The sequence below is a fragment of the Copadichromis virginalis genome, linkage group LG20, assembly GCF_057382275.1.
Source record: "Copadichromis virginalis isolate Kocher_CV1m ecotype Utaka linkage group LG20, C_Virginalis_male_GT1.1, whole genome shotgun sequence".
In the NCBI taxonomy this organism is placed as follows: Eukaryota; Metazoa; Chordata; class Actinopteri; order Cichliformes; family Cichlidae; genus Copadichromis; species Copadichromis virginalis.
In genome coordinates, this window is record NC_140637.1 from 9687094 (window position 1) to 9707190 (window position 20097).

The 20097-nt window shown below is 39.7% G+C and overlaps 3 protein-coding genes and 2 non-coding genes across 11 annotated transcripts; 2 read left to right on the top strand and 3 right to left on the bottom strand.

The window, feature by feature from the left end:
* Positions 1-73, bottom strand: trnaa-agc (transfer RNA alanine (anticodon AGC)). The gene has a single exon. It is a non-coding gene; the product is annotated as a tRNA-Ala (tRNA).
* Positions 74-1113: 1040 nt separating this feature from the next.
* On the bottom strand, positions 1114-1186 carry trnaa-agc (transfer RNA alanine (anticodon AGC)). Its single transcript has one exon. It is a non-coding gene; the product is annotated as a tRNA-Ala (tRNA).
* Positions 1187-2618: 1432 nt separating this feature from the next.
* On the bottom strand, positions 2619-9490 carry LOC146684335 (dnaJ homolog subfamily C member 16-like). Of its 2 annotated transcripts, XM_085443319.1 has the most exons (15): positions 9140-9488; positions 8612-8793; positions 8464-8530; positions 7605-7929; positions 7310-7494; positions 7089-7193; positions 6851-7009; positions 6409-6539; positions 6122-6305; positions 5820-5999; positions 5208-5284; positions 4959-5039; positions 4711-4800; positions 4450-4620; positions 2619-4349 (listed from the first exon to the last, which is right to left on the bottom strand). In XM_085443319.1, the coding sequence occupies exons 2-15, from the start codon at positions 8782-8784 to the stop codon at positions 3902-3904; spliced, it is 2376 nt and encodes a 791-aa protein (XP_085299445.1). In that variant the 5' UTR covers positions 8785-8793; positions 9140-9488; the 3' UTR covers positions 2619-3901. The 2 variants fall into 2 exon arrangements, with proteins under 2 accessions (XP_085299445.1, XP_085299444.1); XM_085443318.1 differs by having other exon boundaries at positions 8612-9490.
* Positions 9491-9529: 39 nt separating this feature from the next.
* On the top strand, positions 9530-12443 carry casp9 (caspase 9, apoptosis-related cysteine peptidase). 3 transcript variants are annotated; one of them, XM_085443321.1, is made up of 11 exons: positions 9530-9655; positions 9757-9907; positions 10004-10199; positions 10306-10371; positions 10449-10501; positions 10590-10766; positions 10847-10936; positions 11143-11290; positions 11370-11558; positions 11641-11750; positions 11850-12443. In XM_085443321.1, exons 2-11 carry the CDS (start codon positions 9776-9778, stop codon positions 11952-11954), a joined length of 1266 nt encoding a protein of 421 aa, XP_085299447.1. In that variant the 5' UTR covers positions 9530-9655; positions 9757-9775; the 3' UTR covers positions 11955-12443. The 3 variants fall into 3 exon arrangements, with proteins under 3 accessions (XP_085299447.1, XP_085299446.1, XP_085299448.1); XM_085443320.1 differs by having other exon boundaries at positions 9530-9907; XM_085443322.1 differs by having other exon boundaries at positions 9530-9907; positions 10315-10371.
* Positions 12444-14009: 1566 nt separating this feature from the next.
* Positions 14010-20027, top strand: LOC146684337 (L-rhamnose-binding lectin SML-like). 4 transcript variants are annotated; one of them, XM_085444494.1, is made up of 11 exons: positions 14010-14114; positions 14693-14755; positions 17499-17659; positions 18023-18055; positions 18133-18195; positions 18530-18665; positions 18769-18878; positions 18961-19005; positions 19104-19236; positions 19437-19540; positions 19681-20027. In XM_085444494.1, the coding sequence occupies exons 3-11, from the start codon at positions 17629-17631 to the stop codon at positions 19701-19703; spliced, it is 678 nt and encodes a 225-aa protein (XP_085300620.1). In that variant the 5' UTR covers positions 14010-14114; positions 14693-14755; positions 17499-17628; the 3' UTR covers positions 19704-20027. The 4 variants fall into 4 exon arrangements, with proteins under 4 accessions (XP_085300620.1, XP_085300621.1, XP_085300622.1 ...); XM_085444495.1 differs by lacking the exon at positions 18023-18055; XM_085444496.1 differs by lacking the exons at positions 17499-17659; positions 18023-18055; positions 18133-18195 and having other exon boundaries at positions 14010-14147.
* Positions 20028-20097: the final 70 nt, after the last annotated feature.

Sequence of the window (20097 nt, forward strand, 5' to 3'; positions counted from 1 at the left end):
TGGAGGATGCGGGCATCGATCCCGCTACCTCTCGCATGCTAAGCGAGCGCTCTACCATTTGAGCTAATCCCCCCTACTTGATACTGCGGGTTGTGACCCGATGATGAACTGAACACTACAAAACCCTGATACATTTTAATTCCATTGTACGTATGCATATTATAAATAAAGCACAGCGGATCTGTCTGTAAAATGCGCATTTGAAACTGTTCAAATATGAGACGCGCCAAAAAGGCAGAACTGGCATTTTTGCTCTACACATGCACATTAACTTAACAAGCGTTCCACTTCTAATCAGTAGTTCCTGTGCTTGTGTCATATTCTTCATAATGACTGACATTGTCATGACACAGCGTCATCGATTCACTGTTCGAAAGAAATGTGCACACAGTGTCCCTAATATACCCTACTGCAGTGTGTGATGTTATTTAAAGGTTTAACACTGATGGTTAAGAGGCTCATTTAGACAACAAAGCAAACTAAAACACAATTAGATGTTAAGTTTTTCCCATTTACTAATAACTCACATATTTTGTAGCATAAAGAGTTCTTATGGCACACTGTGAAATATGCGAAGTGGCAATTATACGGACTCGGGGAGTGCTGGCACAGCTGTTAGAGGGGACCTGAAAGCTATTGCTGAATAACTTTCAAATGCTGCTCGGTATGATTACAAAAGTGTATAATTAAAAGTTTAAAAGTGCATTAAGCTGGTTAGGCATTCTGAATGCTTCAACCGCACCATGCAACAGAAATGCACTGTTTTTGTAACTTACTGAGGATATTATTTAAGAATTCGAGGATTCAGGGATTATTGATTACTACTTGATGTAGTGCCCAGGGGGAAAAAAAGATGGGAAATGTGACTTTCCATGACCACACAAAAGCTGTAAGAGTAACTAGCTTTACTCGAATATTTTTGAAAAGTTAAAATTGCTTTAAAACGGGTTGTCGGGTCACCCTTCATGTAAGATCCACCTCCAGTTCAAAGTCTTGCAAGACCTTCGGTCAGAAGTGATCATTTGATGGAGCTGGGACTGCACAGTTTATCAAATTTTAATCTGGATACGCTCAATTAAATAGCCACAATTTTGACTATAGTCAAAAACATTTTGGAGGATGCGGGCATCGATCCCGCTACCTCTCGCATGCTAAGCGAGCGCTCTACCATTTGAGCTAATCCCCCTGGTGCTCTCAACAACGCAGCTCAGGGGAAACAAGGTTAAATGTCAGATAAGCTTTTAGAAAGTTAAAATAATGTATCTGGAAGTGTGTATTTTTGTATGAAATCGCATTAAAGCATGTTTGAGAACTCTCCCATATCCTGTAATGAAAGGATAGAAGTCTTAAGCCTGTATTCATTCTAATGGCAAGCAGAGTGAGACTTGTTAATGTGCAAAAAGAAGGTATGTTACATAGAATTCATATCTACTAACTTTATTTCCTGGCATGCTCCCTGTTGAAATGAAGGCCAATGTTAGATATCCATATTCAGAACCACACCTGCTGACATGCAAAAACATCTGCTGGAAAGGGATTGGATGACCTCAACAGATCTGACAGATGGTTATTTTCATATTCCAATACTACCTTGCCACATGAGATACCGCTGGCTCCTCCCTCTTGGCTGACTACTAGAGTGAGGAGTGTGTTTCTCTGTTTCTATGCATAGATTTACCTGAATGTAACAGGAGTGCTATGAGAGAGAGCAGAAACACTTCAACATGCCACGATCCACTGTGAAACAGTGCATACGCTGTTAATATTTTCCAGTTTCTTACACATATGCCTGTTGCTGTGTGCATGCATGTTTGTTGCTTATCTCAACCACTGTTCATTCATGAAAGGCTGTGTTATGTGGGAAATCTGATTGTTAATACAGTAGCCCACATTAAGCCCAAGCTCCCTGTTGAAATGAAACAAATAATAATTTATAACCAAGTGATGCAACATGGAAACTATTATTATATTAATATTAGATTTACCTGATTTAAAAGCATTATGAAATTTTCCAGTTCAAACATGCACTTGAAAGTATGCCTTCAAAACCTTCTGCCAAACACACCCTCTAAGGTGTGTTTAAAATTGTAGAAACCCTGTTTTTTAACAAGACCATTATCTTTCATTTAGCCTAACCAAGCCTAAACACAGTCAATGAATACAAAACAGAAGAAAGCCTTTCTTCAGAATTTTATCTACTTTTCCCTCACAGCAAGAAGGTCCAGGTTCAAATCCACCAAGCGCCCAGGGCCTTTCTGTGTGCAGCTTGCACACAGATACCTCAGCTTCCTGCCATAGTCCAAAGACATTCAGTTAGTGGGGTCAGGTTACTTTGTGATTATAAATTGCCCAGAAGTATGAATGTCAGACCTGTCCAAGGCGTACATCACTTCCTGCCTGTGATAGGCTAGAAACAAATTTCACCAGTTTATGCGCACTATTAGCAAACAACTTGGGGTTTTTTGGGGGAGGTTTTGGTAGCTATTTAAATAATTCATAAATTTCATTGATTCTTGCATTTGATAAGCTAATCTATCTACTTCCCCCCAGCTACAGCAGAAGAAGCCCCTGGGGCAACTGTACTCCCAGATCATTAAACTGGAATATAAACTAATCTCTCAACACATTACAATGACTTTTAATCCATAAACATAATGCATTTAATTACTACTAACAAGAGGATAAATACAGTATTAAAGACCACCTGAAACATCTTATGACAGCTGACACTTTTTTACTTAATCAAAAACAAGTAACTGTAGTCTCAGTAGTGTAAAACATTCACTGTATCTTTCAAACAAAGTCATTTTTAAAATACACGTCGTATAGATAACATGGTTATGTGCAATATTCACATCACTATGTACCAACAAAAGTATTGTAACAGTTTTTTTTTTTACATTGAATGTGAACAAAACAAAATGTATAAACTAGGCAAGCATAACCTAAGTTCCACTTTCAGTTGGGTATGTAATTTAAGATGGCATGTTAGTCAGCCTCAGCCAGTTGGAAAACATTCAGAAGATGAAACGGAGAGCCTGTTTATTATGTTTGCTACATAAAGCTACTGGCTAAGATTTCTAAGTAGGCCAAGGTTGTTGAATAAATCTTGTGTGTATCAACAACCCCATAACAAAAAAGCGACAAGAAAAAAAAAGGAGCATGCCTCGAGGTCCAGGGTAAAAGGCATTGTCATGACATGTATATTGCACAGGAATAGTCAGCACGATGGAGATAATGTATAAACTTATGAGTGAGATGCATACAAATGCAAAGATGTTTAATGTTGGGTTGACGCATCTCTTTTCACAGTATTCATCAGTGAAAGTTTCAAACTCCTTCCCCCGTTTGTCTAACTTTGCAGAAGTGAAATGTGACGCTGCAGTTGGGCAGCTGACATTGAGCTTCTCTCTACAGCTTTCCTAATTTAATCTGTTACACTACTATTTGTGCCACATTTTAGGTGTATAACTGAGTCCAAGCCTGTAGAAGTCCTGGAGCGTCTTGCGAACTAGCTCTGACAGACTATAACCTGACTCTAAGGCTTCTATCGGCCTCTTTCATAGTGTGAGTAAATATGATTTATGGCCATGAAATCCAGATTGTAGACGTTACCACAGTGATTCTGTTTCCTCTTCACAAGGCTGAAGCAGCATTTGCCTGAATAAAAATATGACTAACAGCAGTTTAAAAAAAAATACAGCATGCAACGAGTACTGGAGGTACGCTAAAAGGCCTCCTCCACAGTAGTTAGACTAAAGCCAAGTTTATAATTTTGGCCCAACTTAGGAAAAATCTGTACTTAATATATATCTCAAGTGCAAAAAGAAAAAAATCTTCAGTAATGAATGAAACCATTTCAGTGTTACAGTAGATAAATACTAAGTCTTTCACCTGCCATCTATTTATTGGGGGTGATTTTGTCAAGTCCTGGCCAGGCTGGGATGTAGTAACGAGGCAAAGTGCCTTCCATCAGCCTTTCCATCCACAACCCCAGGCGGTCCAGTTTGTGGTGGATCTGTAGGGTGGATATGCTGCGAGCTCGGTTGGATTTACGTGGTGGGTGGTCATCGCGGGACCTGGACCTGGACCTCCCCCCAGAGGCGGCTCCTTCATCCTCGGACGACTTGCTGTCAAGGTCTTCCCCGGTGTAGACGGGTTTAAACAGACACAGGTACTTTTTATGACCGTTAAGTGCCAGCACGTAGCCGGTGTAGTCCATCTTGCGGTTTGCCCCTTCGTCGTCATCGGCATCAATCTGCATTGCATCTTGGGTGTACTCCAGCAGTGTGTTCATCCACTCGCTGTGCTTGTCAAGATTCAGGAAGGAGAAATGTAGTGTCAGGCTCCTAGGAGGGTGCAAACAAGATTTAGAAATATGATAAACACACAAAAGAAACTCACACATACACTGGATTTAAGTTACTCCAGAGTGAATGTTTGTTTTACCCAGTGAAAGAATAGACCTCCTTGGCAAACTTGCTAAGGAGGATGTTCTTGGAGGCATCAGTGAGCACTAGCACTATGTTCATGTGTCCTGGCCTCAGCTTCACCAGGTTGCTCATGTAGGTGATATCTGTCAACTCAGTCACCTCCACAAAACTCTTCTTGGGAGGCCGACTAAAATCCACAGAAAAAAAACGCAGAGCTGAAAAACATTTTTCGTGCATTTCGCTCCCACAAGCAACAGAGGAAAAATTATAGTCTTGCCTTGATGTACTACTGCTCCCTGATGACCCATTTTCTGCTTTTGTTCCATCTTTTGCCTTTGGTTTTGTCTGCTTATCATCACTCGAGTCACTGAAAAAACACGGAGAGAAATTCCAAAAGTCATGAACAGGAATAGCAGAGATTAACAGCATTGCTGCTTTACCCCCCCCCCCCCACCCCTTCCTCCTGGTTTTCTTTGTACTGTTGAAATTACAGAAACAAAAAATGTGTACATTAAATCAGCCAACCTGAAGGCCTGAATGACCACGGTCCCAAACAAGATGAACAAGGCAGAGAAGATGAGGGACAGAAGGGGCATCATCTCACGCCTGCAAGTCATCAATGAGACACAGTGTATTTAAATCGCTAATGTGTACTCCTCCGTATCAGAAAGAGAACGTACGGGGTGCACTGTTTGCAAATTAAACACTGCCGTAGTAGCAGTTCAAAACTTCAACAACTTCTGTTCATAAAAAATAAAAGTTTGTTCTACTTACCAGTTGTTATGCAGAATATCATCAATGACTTCAGAGAGGTAATCATAAGATGCATAGATCCATCGGATTATAAACATCTACAGAACAAAAGCATTAACAGGGCTTGGTAGAACTGATGGTTGGTAAACAGGAATCTTTGCAGATTGCAGGGTTCAGACTTTAAATTGTAAGTGAAAGATGAACGTAGTTAAGGTAATATCATCCATTAAATTAGAAATCTCTTTGTTACCTTCTGAAAACCTAGGAAATTACACTCTCCTATCATAGCCACGTGTGAAAATACATCCTGTTTCAACTTGTGTTTTTCACAGAATGTTATTTACAAGACAAACATCACGCTTTTTTAAAAAAATGCTTGAAACTGAAAATCGAGACCACAAACTCATGAGGGAAGTATTTACTGATGTCATAAATTAAGTTAGAAGTAATGTTGTTTTCTCAAAGGCTTCCATATAATTAGACTTCCAATCAGTCGCCCCCTGCTGGTCATTAAAAAAGCTGCAGTTTTCAGGCATTTCTGCACTGGTTTCACTTTTCAAGCATAGAGGCTACATCCATCTTTAGATACAATCTATGATTGATACCCATGATTTCCACTCAAAGAGAACATACAGAGGCAAACTCATTGTTGAGTTCAGGCAGCATGGCGTCATGGATGAGAATGGATGGGTCCTTCTGTAGTCGCTCCAGCTCCTCTTGAAGACACTGCTTGTCTTCCTCACTGCCGTTCCAGGCGGTAACTGGCTTGAAAAATGCTTTTCCTGCAGCATTACGTCGCTCAAGGATAACCACCTGAACACACACCCCAACACATCCAAAAGAAGATGGGGGATGGGAACCCAAGAAAAGAATTTATAAAAAGGTATAGCTTACAACAGGACACTACACTCTCAATACAATATATGACACTCTACCTGTGGTTGCGACTGCACACTGTCCTTGTTTTGTGTGAGGATGTCACAAAGCGGTTGCTGTAGCCGTTGGTAGACATAGGCAAACCTCACAACTTCCCTGGTATTGGTAGAAGCAAATGAGAGAAACGCCTGATTCCCAAAGGAAAAGATCTCTTCATCACCCGTGATCAGCAGGACACAATATCTGAAAGGAGGAGAGACGTTACTGTGAATGACAAAAATATGATTTTGCAACAAAACCGGTGAACTTGCTTAGAGTCATCAGGAGTAAACAGATGTTTTCCTACTTCCTGCGTCTATGAAACTGTTTGACAGGACAAAGCTCATCAAAGAGCTTCTGATTGACCAGCCGTGGTGCGAGGAGAAACTTGTTGTTTGACATGAACTCATCAATAATTTGCTTTTTCATTCCTTTTGCCTGTCAAGAAGAAAAAAAAACAGAGTGAAGAGACATTTTAATCAAGTTTTTTGCATGAAGTTCACAGTGGTTTAAGAAACTAAATAAAGGAATTACTTTATTTTAGAGATGATCGGATTGATCCTAAATGTTAATAGTATCAATACCAATAGTGGCATTGGATGGATGCTAGCACAATATCCTCTAAATTCACTATATAGCGCACTGAATTGTGTTTTTTAGGTTAAAAGTACTGATATTGGTATTGGCGCCATAGCAAAAATCGCAGTATCACACAGCACTACTTTATTTCAAGTATTGTTTTAATTTACCTGTATAATGTCAGCCGGCTTGTCAATGTTCTCTTTGAAGACGAGCATTGTTGGAGCATAAGTGTTAATATTAAACTGTTTTTGCAGATTAGCAGTCTCTGAAAGGCCCTGGTCCACATAGCCAAACTGCAAGTAGTCCTTATAAGCAAAAGCTGCCAACTGTGTAGATGCAAAGATAAGTGATTGGTATGTTGATGCACTTCAGTTACATGTAGCATAAAAATGAGCAAACACTTACTTTATATAGCAGAGGAACAGCAGGCACTTGGTCGAACAGAAGCACATGAGGCTTATTGAGCTCGTGCCAGCTGTTCAAGAACTGCAGGTCATTCTTGTCAGTTACCTGTAGTTTAGAAAACAAATCCTTTTTAATAAATGTAGTCTAAAAATCCCTCACGATGCAATGTCGTTTTTTTGTTTGTTTGTTTTTTCATTTTTGCAAGACCTGCAGACATTTACCCGCTCCACAAGTCTCTGAGGAAGCAGTTCTTCTACAAATTGCCTCAGGTGCTCCTTCGCAACAGCATAATGGAAAAATGTCACTTTGCCATTGATGACTCCGAGTATCGATGGAGTGCGGTGAGCACCGAGGTGATTGGCTAACCGTCTCTCATAGCCTACATCCACCACACCTACTCCAACACCTGCATAAACAGGATACCAAGAAAACACACATCATTACTCACTCTATACATTTACACATCAGGAAGGGGATGCATGATAATTCTGGATGATTTATAGGTTCACTCCAAACCTAGGCTCTCCATCTCTTGCACCACTTCCTTCCAGACGGGCTCAATATGGATGCAGCTGAAGCACCAGTCGGAGGTGATCTTTATCAGGTACGGTCTCTTGTAGCTGTCAGGCACAACGTCATTAACGTACTGGTTAAAGTGTAATGTGTACTTGCTGTCAGCAAAGTCTCTGTGATTCTTGCTGTTAAAGGGAAAGTTGAAGAAGGACTCGTCGAAGTAAAAGCTATCGTGGCGATGGCCATAGTGAGTGTTGCCATATGGCTGAGTATCATCCATCTGCCCGTAACGGTCGTAATTGGCACGTTTTTCCTCATTGGACAGGATCTGGATTTGCGGTAGAACAAATATAAATATATTATTAGCTTTTACTGACTCACACCACCTAATTCAAGTTTTACTTCAATGCAGATGAGGACAAAAATATTAGCACTCTGGATGAGAATTTTTCCAAACATTTCAGTTTGTATTTTGGTTGCTTACAATATTTTACTTCACACACAGAAAGAGTAAATTGGATGATAAGCCTCAGTATTAACTTGATTTTACAAGCTTTGAGCATCACAAAGTTAAAGCATATCATTGCACAGCAGTGGTTTGTGCTATGACTCAATAAAAAGGTTAGTTCTTCAGAAGGTTAATAATATTGACCCTGGTAATCTTTGTTTGTTTGTTTTATGAAGTTATACGAATCTTATGTGCATTAGGAAATAATTTATGTTTTCTTAAGAAAACTAGTATTTTTAGAAATGCCATGCTGATAATCTCTTGCTTGGGAAAATGTTGACAAAACCTGGGAATCATTTTGTCCTCATCTGTATATGCAACACACCATTAATATTATTTATAAAACCAACTAACCTCATAAGATTTAGTAATCTTTATAAACATGTCCTCAGCACCCGGATCTTTGTTTTTGTCAGGATGCCTAGAGAAGATCAGTTCTATTAGCTCAGAGTACAATGAGGTTTAAAACCTGAAGCCCGAAGTGTCGTGAGGAAATACTTACCATTCTTTAGCAAGACGCTTGTAGAACTTCTTGATCTCTGCCTGACTTGCCCCCTTCGTTACTCCCAATATTTTGTATGGGTCCATCTCGGGCTCAGCATAGACAAGTCCCGCCAGCAGCACATGGAGGACCACCACAATGGCCAGTGGCAGAGACAGTTTTGACCGTGCCATCACAGTTACCTTCAACACATCAGAGGAGCGATCGCCATTCATTTAAAGTGGGCAAAAAATGTTTAGGACCTATATTTTAGATGGCTTGCATATCTGAGAAACCTTTCCCTCCATTAGCTTTCTGATGATGGGAAAACGGTGAAGGCAGGCACGATATGCTAAAAACAGTATTACAGCATGCTACATACAGCACCCAAGCAAGCTAGGCGATATACGGCAGCTGAAAATCAAATATAATTATGGTGTCATGTTACAGGGCCGTGACAGTAACGTTGTTCCTCGAGGATAAACCCTTAGTGTTAGTGGCGTTGCTACAGCGGTTGTCTCAACGCGACATCTCCACGTTTCTAGTCACCTGAAGCAGATGCAGTCAGCCGGTACAACGCCACATAGTGGGGGAAGGTTTTGCCCCCTTATTTGCCCCGACTCAACGCTGAGTCGAAGCGACAGCGAAATGTAAAGGGTGTGTTCAGCAGCATCCCACAAATCTTCCAGGGCAAGCCGATAACCTGCTGCTGCTGCTGTGAAGCTGGAGCGAGAGTAAAAAAGGGGGTGGAGTCCGGTGTCGAAAGTCATTTCGGGAAATTGAGTGTTTTGTCGACAGGTTACGTTTCTCTTCGTTGTGCGTTTGGTTTAATGCTCGTCGTAACGCGATTTAAGCTTCAGCTGGCCATCGGTCGCTACCCGCGCGGAAGCGAACGCGGGGTAAATAAATCTAACACACCCTCGCTTTTTTCTTCATCCGCTGTAAGTGGACCAATCACAGGCAACGCTGATGTAAACAAGGAAATAGCTTGTGAAACCGACAAAAAAAATACGAACTGTAAACGACACTCCTACAACAAAGTACCCGTTTCACTTTTACGAAGAAGTAGGATCATTTTCCTCCTTTGACGACACAGAATTAACCCGTGATCGAAAACGAAAATAACAATTTTTTAGTTACAGATTTTTTCTTCCCTGTGTCTCCAGCGTTAGCATTAAATGGACAATGGATGAAATACACAAGAATATTCTTCAGCGGAACAGGAGTAACCTGGTGAAAGACTTGGATCCATCAAAACTCTATGATGGCCTTCTGGAAAAAGGAATTTTCACCCAGGACATGATCGATGAGATACAGGTAGGTCGTGGGACTGTGGTTTTCTTTTCCTTTTTTTAGAGGGGGAGTAAAAATATCATAATTGTACTCAATTAAGACTATGTCTCCTATTATCAGAGCGCTGGGACCAGACGAAACCAGGCCAGGCAGTTAGTCCAGGACTTGGAAACCCGTGGGAGTCGGGCTTTCCCCTTATTTCTGCAGTGCCTTCAGGAGACAGGTCAGGAGAGTTTGGCAGAGCTCCTACAAAATGGAGCTCCAGCCGCAACACCCACTCAAGTTGTCCGCCCTGTAATCCAGCCTCTTCCAATTAGTAAGTGTATTTCATTATGGAATATTTAATGTGAGAGTCTTTAGAGCCAAACACTTTCAGATGATAAGAATTTGACTCATCTGTGTGTCCTTTGTTTCTTTGACATCCTCTCCAGTGGATGGTAACAAACCAGGAAAAGATGTTGAAAAGCTAGAAATCCCTTCTAGTTCTCGTAAGCTATGTTATCCATTTAAATAACAGTCTTGTAAGTTTATTTGTGCTTAATGTGTATTAATGTGTGTGCCACAGCGCCTGGGGGGGGAAAGCCAGGACCGGGCAGAGTAAGACGTGACAGCCTTCAAGTAAGCACCATTTCCGTGCTGCACACTTACATGTTTACGTGACAGCCCTTTCTGTTTTCTTTTTATTCTGCGCCTCTCTGTGCCTTAGGGCTATAAAATGGACGCGAGCCCGTGTGGTTACTGCCTCATCATAAACAACATGGAGTTTGAACCTCACAGCATGCTGAAAAATCGCAAGGGCTCCAACATAGACTGTGAAAAGCTGGAGAGACGATTCAAGACACTCAACTTTGTCGTGGAAGTGAGGACGAACCTGAGACAAAAAGTAAGAATCGGGTCTTCTGCCTCTGTGTGTGTTGAGGGGTATTAAAGATTGCGGACCTAACGGTTAATTCCACATTCCAGCAAATCAAACATGAGCTGTTGACTTTGTCGAAGAAGGATCATTCCCAGTATGACTGCTGCGTGGTCATCATGTTGTCCCATGGCACTGAGGTAAGACATGCTGAGCTGATTCTGATGTTCATTAAAAAAAACATTGCATCCCTTCAGAATAATCAGCTGGAATACTCTGGAAATACACAGGATTTAATATTTTTTACAGTTAATATTTTAATATTTAACTGGCAAATGCCATTATGTGATCTACATCTGACTGGACTGACATGTAAGACGATTTTTGCTAATATTTCTTTCCTTAGGTGAATCACAACCGCTTTCCTGGTGCCGTGTACGGTGTGGACGGACAGTACGTACCAGTGCAGCACATCACAAACTACCTCAATGGCCAGCATTGCCCGTCTTTGCAAGGCAAACCTAAACTGTTCTTCATCCAGGCCTGTGGAGGAGGTAGCTGTCAGAAAACGCACAGTTTAAAAATTAATAGGAACAAGTGAGGTGTAAAAATGAGCTTGTGTTTGTCCCCAAGATGAGAGAGACATGGGCTTCGAGGTGTCCCCCGATGAGGTCGAACCATCCTCTGGTGGAATGGATGACCAGACGGATGCTATTCCAATGTCATCCAGCAGCGACTCTCTGAGCATGTCCGATGAACCAGACGCCAGACCCACCCTGCCCACGCCGAGTGACATCCTGGTGTCCTACTCTACTTTTCCAGGTGCGTGTTTTTTCTTTCAAACAAAAACAGCCTTTCAGATCTATGTGTCCTTAATACCTTTTTGGCCATGTGACCAATACAGGTTATGTTTCTTGGCGAGAGACCCAGTCGGGCTCGTGGTACGTCCAGACACTGGACTGTATACTTGAGGAAAACGCTGCCACTGTTGACTTAGTCACAATGTTGATGATGGTGAGCTTCTCTTAATATATCAGAAAAAATAACTGAGGACTTTAAGAGATTTTGGCTTTAGACACAGTGATGTCTGATTATTGACTCTTCTTGTTTTAGGTTAACAACGAAGTCTCCCAAAACTCTGCAAAAGGCCTATACAAACAAATGCCCGGTTCCTTTAACTTCCTCCGCAAACTCCTCTACTTTCGAACCCAAACGTAATGGAATAAGTGCAGTAGTCTCTTTCAGTTTCACAGCACTGTAACTTCTTTTTCGGCACAGTTACAGTGTGTGTGATTTCTGACTCTGCTGTGAATCTGCTATAACTGAATGGATGACATCTTGTAATTGTAATACCTTTCTGTGTTTTCTGAGGGTTAATGGATTCTAAATGAGCTTTTTAAAATACTGAACTATTACTATGAAAATGTTGTTCAGGTTATTTTTGTTTTAATTCACACATGCAGTAGCAGCTGACAGAGGAAAGATGCACTCCATGCACTCTGCGAACCTTCAATCTACTTATGTGCGTCAGCTCTTTCACAGAGCCAATAATGTGTAACTTATACTCTCCATTGTTTTTGCTCTTTCTCCTGTTCTGGCTGTTTGTGCACTGATCATGTATAAAATGCTGTTTTGTTCATGCTGGGATAACTTTCCGTGAACTAGATATGAGTCACACATCAGACTCAAATAAAAGGAGGAGTGAGATTCTTGTGTGTTCTTTTTTTCTGTCTGTAGTAAAAGTTTAAATTATTAATTATTGTAATAATTATAAAAGAATACAATTATTAAATGAAATCTCCACTGAGAGTGGAAGCATTCACTGCTCTTTGTTTGGTCTGTTGTGCTTATGTAGGAATGAGAAAGTGTTGACTTCAACAAATTTGAAGTACTGAATCCTCTTTTAAACGTTAAATAATAATTAAACACAATTTTGCTTTTCTTTGCCTTTTTAAGTTTTTTATTGACAGATACAGTCAAGAAATGGCAGGAAAGCTGAGCGAGAGAGAGGGAGACATGTGGCAAAGGGCCGTGGGTCGGACTCGAACCCAGGCTGGCCACACTCAGCCATAGAAATGTCTAAAGTTGTAATGCCTGTTAGGAAAAAAAAGGATTTTGTTAAGTGGTATAAATCAACTATACATTTGTAAGTATTTGAACTGATTGGAAGTCTCATGATCCCACCTACTTTCATCACAAGTTCTACAGGTAGCTCTTACAGCAGACTCAACATTTTTGACCAGATTTTGAGTGTGACAGTGTGTTGAGAGTGTATTAAAGAATAAACCCCCCCCCCCAGATTTAATAGAGAATGTGGCCACAGTAACTGCTGTGTTTGGGATAGAACAAATCCAACTTCTTCAAGATGGGAAATTAATAGCAACAGTAAAGCGTAAGACGTCCACCAAAAACATCTCAAAAAGAAAAAATCATTACATCTCAGTTTTGAATATCATTAAACTTTTTGCAGGGATTTGAAACAGACAATACATACAAGAAAGTCACACAAGACTCATCAAAACTCTCAGGAAGCCAGCATCAGACACTCGAGGGCAATTTGGCTGTGTGAAACTGCAACCCAAGATTTTAAGTTCTGCAAAATAGGGTAGCTTCGAAGGCTGAGGGTTTTCTTACAAAATGAAAGTGTAATAGTCGCAGTAGTGCGGTAACAATAAAAATAGTTACGATTTGAAAGTGTACTGCTCAGAAAGGATGATCAGATGCATTGCATGTCCAAATTGTTCCCATGGGAAGTACCTTTCATGGTTTCACACAGCTGAAAAAGTATTTAAAGAACTCAAGACACCTTTCTCTTTTTTTCCCCCTATTTTGGTAACATACTTTTGCTTTTGCGTGTGCAACATAAATTACAGTATGTAGGTCTGGTACTATAAGAATCAAATGTTTACTTATTAGTTTTTACAACAATATCCAGGACTTGGCGTTTGCATCTCAGTTTACCATCTAAGAAATTTATTCCCTCCAAAGCCACCAGGGGTCTCTATACAATTAGAAAAGGAAAACGTTTCAAACCAGGGGCGATTTTAGCCCATTTCTGGGGGTGCTTCAGCACCCCCAAAATGAATCAAAGCACCCCCAAAGATTTCTTACTTTTTTGACAATATTTGCTGTGTGAAACACTACTAAAAATATAAAAAGCATACAGTACTTGGTTGAGACGTAACATTTTAACAACAAAAGTATAGCTAACCCCCCCCCTCCCATAATGGTTTGTTCCAGCTCGCCTCCTCCCTACTCTGGCTCTAGCGCCGTTGCTGCTAGAGCGATGGTGGCACAGTGGAGCGGAGGTGTAAGTGCCTGGCTTAAAACAGGACATACTAGCTACATTTAACCTCCAGTTACTCTTCATATAGTTAGGTAGGAGTCAGACCATGAAAACATTACACCCAGGTAACCTGCAGTGTTGAAAACGTGTTTTCCGACAATGTTTGCTACCCTACAATCCGTCCTGCTCTGTAGTAAAATCAGCAACATTTGACCGTCCTGTTGCTCCCATTGAAATGTATACAGCCTATATAAAATCTAAAACTTAAAATTGTCCGTAGCCTACTGTTTTTACCACTGTCCTGTTTTAAATGGATACTAACTAGCTAACTGACTGGATGCCCATTAACCTTATAACGTCTGTTGTGTGTGTGTTTGTGTTTGTGTACAAAGAGATAGCCAGGTTAATAATGGATATAAGGAAGTTTTTTCTAAAAAAGGAGCCACATCCAGGTAAAAGTGGAAAATCAAATGATCCGTCAATCAAGAATAATGTTGGATGAGTGTTTCAATATTTATCTTTTATTAGATGTTCATGTGGTTTGGTTATTTGCCTTTTGGTTGAAAGTACACTGAGAGATGACTTTTTGTTAGTGATCTTAATACTATTTTTTCCTATTAATGTAATTTTTCATCTAATTGAATACAATCTATTTGTGTATGATTGTCAGTCCAAAGAAGGAGAGAGGAAAGAGGGGAACGTGAGGAGAAAGTACAAGGTCAGGAAGAACCAGGTAAGAAAACAGACAGGGAACAGTGACAGGCAAAAACAGAAAGTGTTAAACTGACAAAGAGAAAAAACCTGATTTTACTCACACAATCAGGAAGTTGTGTTCTCCCTATATTAAAGCTGCTATACAGAATCTGCTAAACAAACTGGGTTGAAACATTTTTGACCCTCTTTAACAACATTCCAACATAACATTATAATTGATCGGGGAGATTAAAATTAATTATATATTTTTATGTGGTTCAGCCACAACTCTACTAAAACCTCAGCCAGTAATAGGTCGGCTAACTTTTGGACCATCCAGTTGTCTGTATGACTGCCGCAGTACATACATCACATTTGCACACTATCAGAAAGTGCCAAACGGTGCCCTGGTGGAGTGAGGAGCTGTAAAGAGAAGCAGGGTGCTCTGTTTATATTCTAAAAATGTTTTAAGCTAGCTTGTTTCAAAGATTCTGTACAGCAGCTTTAAATGTTTTCCAAAAGCACACTCTCTGGGTGCTCAGCACGCCCAAAGCTCTGATCCTAGAATCGCCCCTGGTAAAACCATTGTGTTGTTTATTTTCCACATAAACCTTTCACAATAAAGCTCAAGTTTCTGTTGAGACTATTCAAAATAAACTGAAATGATATACATTATTCTCAAACATAAAATTTCAGAATATGCATCAAATAAATGACCTCAAATAAAAACATCAAGTAACTATAAATGGCGCTTACAGTCACCACGCAGATGAAGGCACAGAGAATACCAGCATGGCCAGCAAGGATGAGGCAGAACCAGCTAGCTCCAAACAGAAGGAGCAGTCAAAAGAAATCGAGGACCTTATTGTTAAACGAGGGGCTCCCCCTGTTGCATGGACATGGTTTGGTTATGAAAAGTCTGACACGCCCCAGAAAACTGTACTATCCAAATTATGCCACAAACTGGTCCCCACCACCACTCAAACAGGACAAACCTCTTTAACCACCAACACAAGAATCACATGAAAGAGTTTCAAGAGAAAATAAGAGCTGTTAGGTGCTCACAATAATCCTTAGACTCAAACGTTAGAACAGGCTTTTCCTCGCAGCACGCCGTGTAATAAATACTCAGAAAGAAAATGGCAGCCGTTTAAACTCATGTCTAAAAATGTATAAAAAATTTGAGCATTTTTATTTCCTTGAAATCAGGTTGCCCTCATGTAAATGTGTTTATTTACATTCATTCAAGTGGCTACCAAGTGTTTTCTTCAAACAGGACACCTGACAAACAAAAAATGTCATATTTAACAACATGTTCACATTTAATAATATCCAGAGTACCTTTTAGTTAGAATCACTGCCTTGTGGTAGTTTTGCCTCAGCCAAATGGTTAAGGTGTGGTTTACATCCATGTCTGTCCACTTATGATACAGTATACACATGTAGTCAGTTATAGCCAAACACCTTTGATTACTGAACTGCATTCACTTCATTAATGAAGTGAATGTAATTCACATTTGTGTGAACATTTGTCTGAGATTAACTCTTTGGGGTCTTTACCTTACAATGTAACATATTTGAGTCAAAATTTGTTGACTGTTTAAGTGGTGCCACATGAATAAAACTGAACAGATCTAAAGAAGATGTTCCTGAACTTTGGGTTTATTCGAACAGGACGGATGGATAACCACAGGACTTTTCCCCATATGCTAACTAAACAACAAAATAAATTAAGACAGATTACTGTCCTAAACTTAAAGATAAAAGTGAATTTACTGGACTTGTTTTGTCAGTGAGGAGCAAAGTACAATTAGAAGTGCTTGTTCTGATGAAAAGTTAAACTGTAAACAGCAGCGTAGTAAATAAGGATCTGTGTCCACGAATCCTTAGCAGTGACAACACTTAAACATCATAGTTCAAAATCCTTAATGTACGCTTCCTGGTACAGTTTCGCTGCAGTAATTCAAGATGTGCGGTAATTCTGGGTCTTTAAGAAGGCGGAGACAGGAATACAGTAACAGGTGTTACTGCAGGAAGTTCACTAAAACAATAAACTGTAACCACTCAAAGAGCTATCTGAAGTTATTGTGACTACTTAATGTCAAAGATGCTTCATAAGCAAATGCTGTTTCAAGTTGCAAACAAAAACAGGCAAATTTGTCCTGACATATCCATCTGAGCCTGTGTGAGAAAATCAGAAAGTGTTCAAAGGCATAAATTAAAATGTTTAAATAGGAGTACTGGGACTAAAAACATGCTGTATATTTTGTTTGATTTAAAATCCACTTTAGTAGTGTAGAGAGGTAAAATGTGTCAGACAAATTATGGACCTAATTACAAAGCGCTTTTCTACTCTGAGCACTCAAATTGCTTTTTACAACCCTCATTCGCCTATTTACACATTTTATCCTATGCTTTTAAACACCTGAAGTTCTGACTCATTTACCTTTTACAAATTTACACAGCCACCTCTTAAAAACCTAAACTCTCGTGTAAACATAGTAAAGTGTGTCACCAAGCCATAAGCCTGAAATCTAACCACACCTGAAGGGAAATGGATACTCCTTCCAGGAATCAGCTGTAATAAATATGTTCGGAACAGATTCATTTTCAAGAATAATGAATGAGCCCATTGTTGGGCTTGAAAACAAAAACCACTTTGATTATGTGAAGTTCTTACCATCATCATCATTACAGCCCAAAGACAACAAGTCATTGTCCATTGCCTTTGTTGCACTTGAACAACAATGCGAGTTGGTCTCATGTTCACATTTTTTCACCAGGAAGTAAGAGCCAGTAGTTGTGCAAGATTGAGATCTTGTTCAATTCTTGAGCCAGCAGGATAAATACCAGCGTAACCGTCCCAGCCACTATCAGTTCTGCAAGCCTCTTGAGACTGGAGCTTCTACAGCCATGCTCTCCTTCAGACTCTGCACCACACTGCGTGAGTATACAAATGATTCACTGCCAGTGTGACAATTATGTGGGTTCATATTCAAATTAGGATGCATTGGAGGTAAATTTTTTTATTTTATGATTTCAGTCATTACAGAATAAACTACAGTGTTTGCTACCTATGGAGTAAAGAATGAGGGAAGAATTGATTGATTTGAAACTGTTGTTACCAATTTACAAACTTTACTTAATAAAATCTGCAGAAACTAATATTGTTGTTAATATGTTCTATGTATTATAAAAAATTAATAAATAATGTATGCTTCTCTGCAATAATAGAGAAATTTTTCAAACTTTAAAAAGTGCAATTTTTTCTTTTATAATAAAAATAGACACTGATGTTTGTTTTCAGTGCTTGCAACAGCTTGTTTGCTCACATCATCAGGTAAATATCTGATAGTGCAGCATTTATTCTCTATATACTTAATCTATATACTTAATCTTTCATATTTATTGCTTTAGTTGTTTCCACGGAGACAGCAGTGACCTGTGATGATGGATTCAATGTCCAGCACTTAAGCTGTGGTATGTGTAAAATATCCAAGACTGTGTGTCAGCATCCACAACAAACAGCACATCTTGATTTTTAAAGCATAAATATTTGTCATCAACCAGCATTGTAGTTTTGTACATTAAACATCAGCTTAAATAACCCTGAAAATGTTAATGTTATAACATGATAAAGATGTCAGGTTAAAAATACTGCCTTAGTAACATTTTTTCCAGAAATGTGTTGAAAGCTCATAAAGCTGTGAAAAGTGCTTTACAGTTTTGGCTGAGCATATAATCTTGGCTTAAGGACAAAGTATACAGTATAGTTGTACTCGGGTGCAAAAAGACATTCCTTGGTGTTTAACAGATAATGGAGCGATCATAGTGCAGGCTGCACTGTACGGACGTAAAGACCGTGAGACCTGCAGTGAGGGCAGGCCTCAGAATCAGCTTCAAAATACACAGTGCTCTCAAATCGGCACCGTGGATATCCTTAAGAGAAGGTATTATATTTTAGTGCTCAACTGCCAGTGAGTCTTCAGGTATTTTTCTATATATTTTATGTTATATACACTACGTACATAACACTCACTGTTATTCCTAAAGGTGTGATGGCAGGAAGGTGTGCGAGATAAACACAAATGTCGTTCGTACCTCGGATCCCTGCGTCGGCATCTTCAAATATCTGGCGACCAACTACACCTGCTTCCCAGCAAGTCAGTCACATGTCTGCATGAGTCTGCTAACCAGTCTGTGTGATGTGATTGATGTTTATTTTTGTTGGGTTTTTTCTAACAGTTCAAACAGTGACCTGTGATGGTTCTTTGGCACATTTGTACTGTGGTAAGATTATGTTTTTTTGTATTTGTGTTGGAACAATGTGACGAACCTACAAATGAGCTACTTTTCATTCCGTGCCTCTTTCCTCTTCTTTGGCATAGATGTTGGGCAGGTAATATTGGTCTACGGAGCTTACTACGGACGCCTTGACAAGACCACCTGCTCTTTCGGGCGGCCTGACTCTCAGATTCAAAATGTGTACTGCTCAAACCCCACTCCCAAAGTCGCTGAGAGGTCAGTGAGTGAAGCATAAACAAGTTCCCTTGTTCACTTCGGAAGGAAATAAGGCAAAGAATGAACCACGATGGTGGAGGTTTTATATACGAGGATTAAAAAAAAGAAAATAATTCTAGATGTTGCCCATATTTAGTAATGTATTCCATGGGATCAGTGACTCAATGGCCCTTTTCAGTCATGCCATTCTACGTTTACAGGTGTAACGGGAAAAATAGCTGTACTATCAGCGCCAGCAGCTCAGTGTTTGGAGACCCCTGCTTTGGCACGTACAAGTACCTGGAGGTGTCTTACGTTTGTGATTGTAAGTACCTGTTTAGCTCTGTCAGTGCAAACAGCCAATCTAGCCATAAAGAGTTTTTGTGTCGGGGTGTGGAGAAATGCAAGATACACACTGAATATGGCAACAATCTTACCATACCTTTGTTTTCCACTCTTTTGCAGATCCTGTCACCATCACTCCATAAACGTCTCTGATATTAGTTTCATGTCACAAGCATTTACTTTACTTTCACAAATATAAGATTAAAATTTCTGTCTCATTCAAATTTTGAATAGGACACTTTGTTATTCTTGTGGTTTCTCACTGGGAAATATATAATATTTGTCAACTCTGTACAATCTGCATAACACAATAAACATAGCAAATTTGCATACTATAAAAGCTTTGAGTCTTGTTTTATGTTGTGCTGCTGCACAGGAAATGATGCGGTTTATTTTTCCTGTTTGGGTTGTATTCTGCATGAGCAGCTGTAATCAAGAATGTCAATATCTACAATCAGAAATAAAGTTTATTAAAACCTACTTAGGAATGACTTACTTGAAAAGTTGTTTTTTTTTAAAGGAATTCTGAAAAAAGCC

Bases quoted from the DNA above. Each gene is read 5' to 3' on its own strand.
- LOC146684335 (XM_085443318.1), bottom strand. From the start codon at position 8,826: ATGAATGGCGATCGCTCCTCTGATGTGTTGAAGGTAACTGTGATGGCA. The intron at 8,531-8,611 runs GTAAGTATTTCC...GATCTTCTCTAG, and splicing joins AAGCGTCTTGCTAAAGAATG to GCATCCTGACAAAAACAAAG. The intron at 4,801-4,958 runs GTTGGCTGATTT...GTGTTTTTTCAG, and splicing joins GTGGTCATTCAGGCCTTCAG to TGACTCGAGTGATGATAAGC.
- casp9 (XM_085443320.1), top strand. From the start codon at position 9,776: ATGGATGAAATACACAAGAATATTCTTCAGCGGAACAGGAGTAACCTG. The intron at 10,372-10,448 runs GTAAGCTATGTT...TGTGTGCCACAG, and splicing joins AGAAATCCCTTCTAGTTCTC to CGCCTGGGGGGGGAAAGCCA. The intron at 11,751-11,849 runs GTGAGCTTCTCT...TTCTTGTTTTAG, and splicing joins TAGTCACAATGTTGATGATG to GTTAACAACGAAGTCTCCCA.
- LOC146684337 (XM_085444493.1), top strand. From the start codon at position 14,360: ATGCCCATTAACCTTATAACGTCTGTTGTGTGTGTGTTTGTGTTTGTG. The intron at 14,756-18,529 runs GTAAGAAAACAG...GGTGTTTAACAG, and splicing joins ACAAGGTCAGGAAGAACCAG to ATAATGGAGCGATCATAGTG. The intron at 18,666-18,768 runs GTATTATATTTT...TTATTCCTAAAG, and splicing joins GTGGATATCCTTAAGAGAAG to GTGTGATGGCAGGAAGGTGT.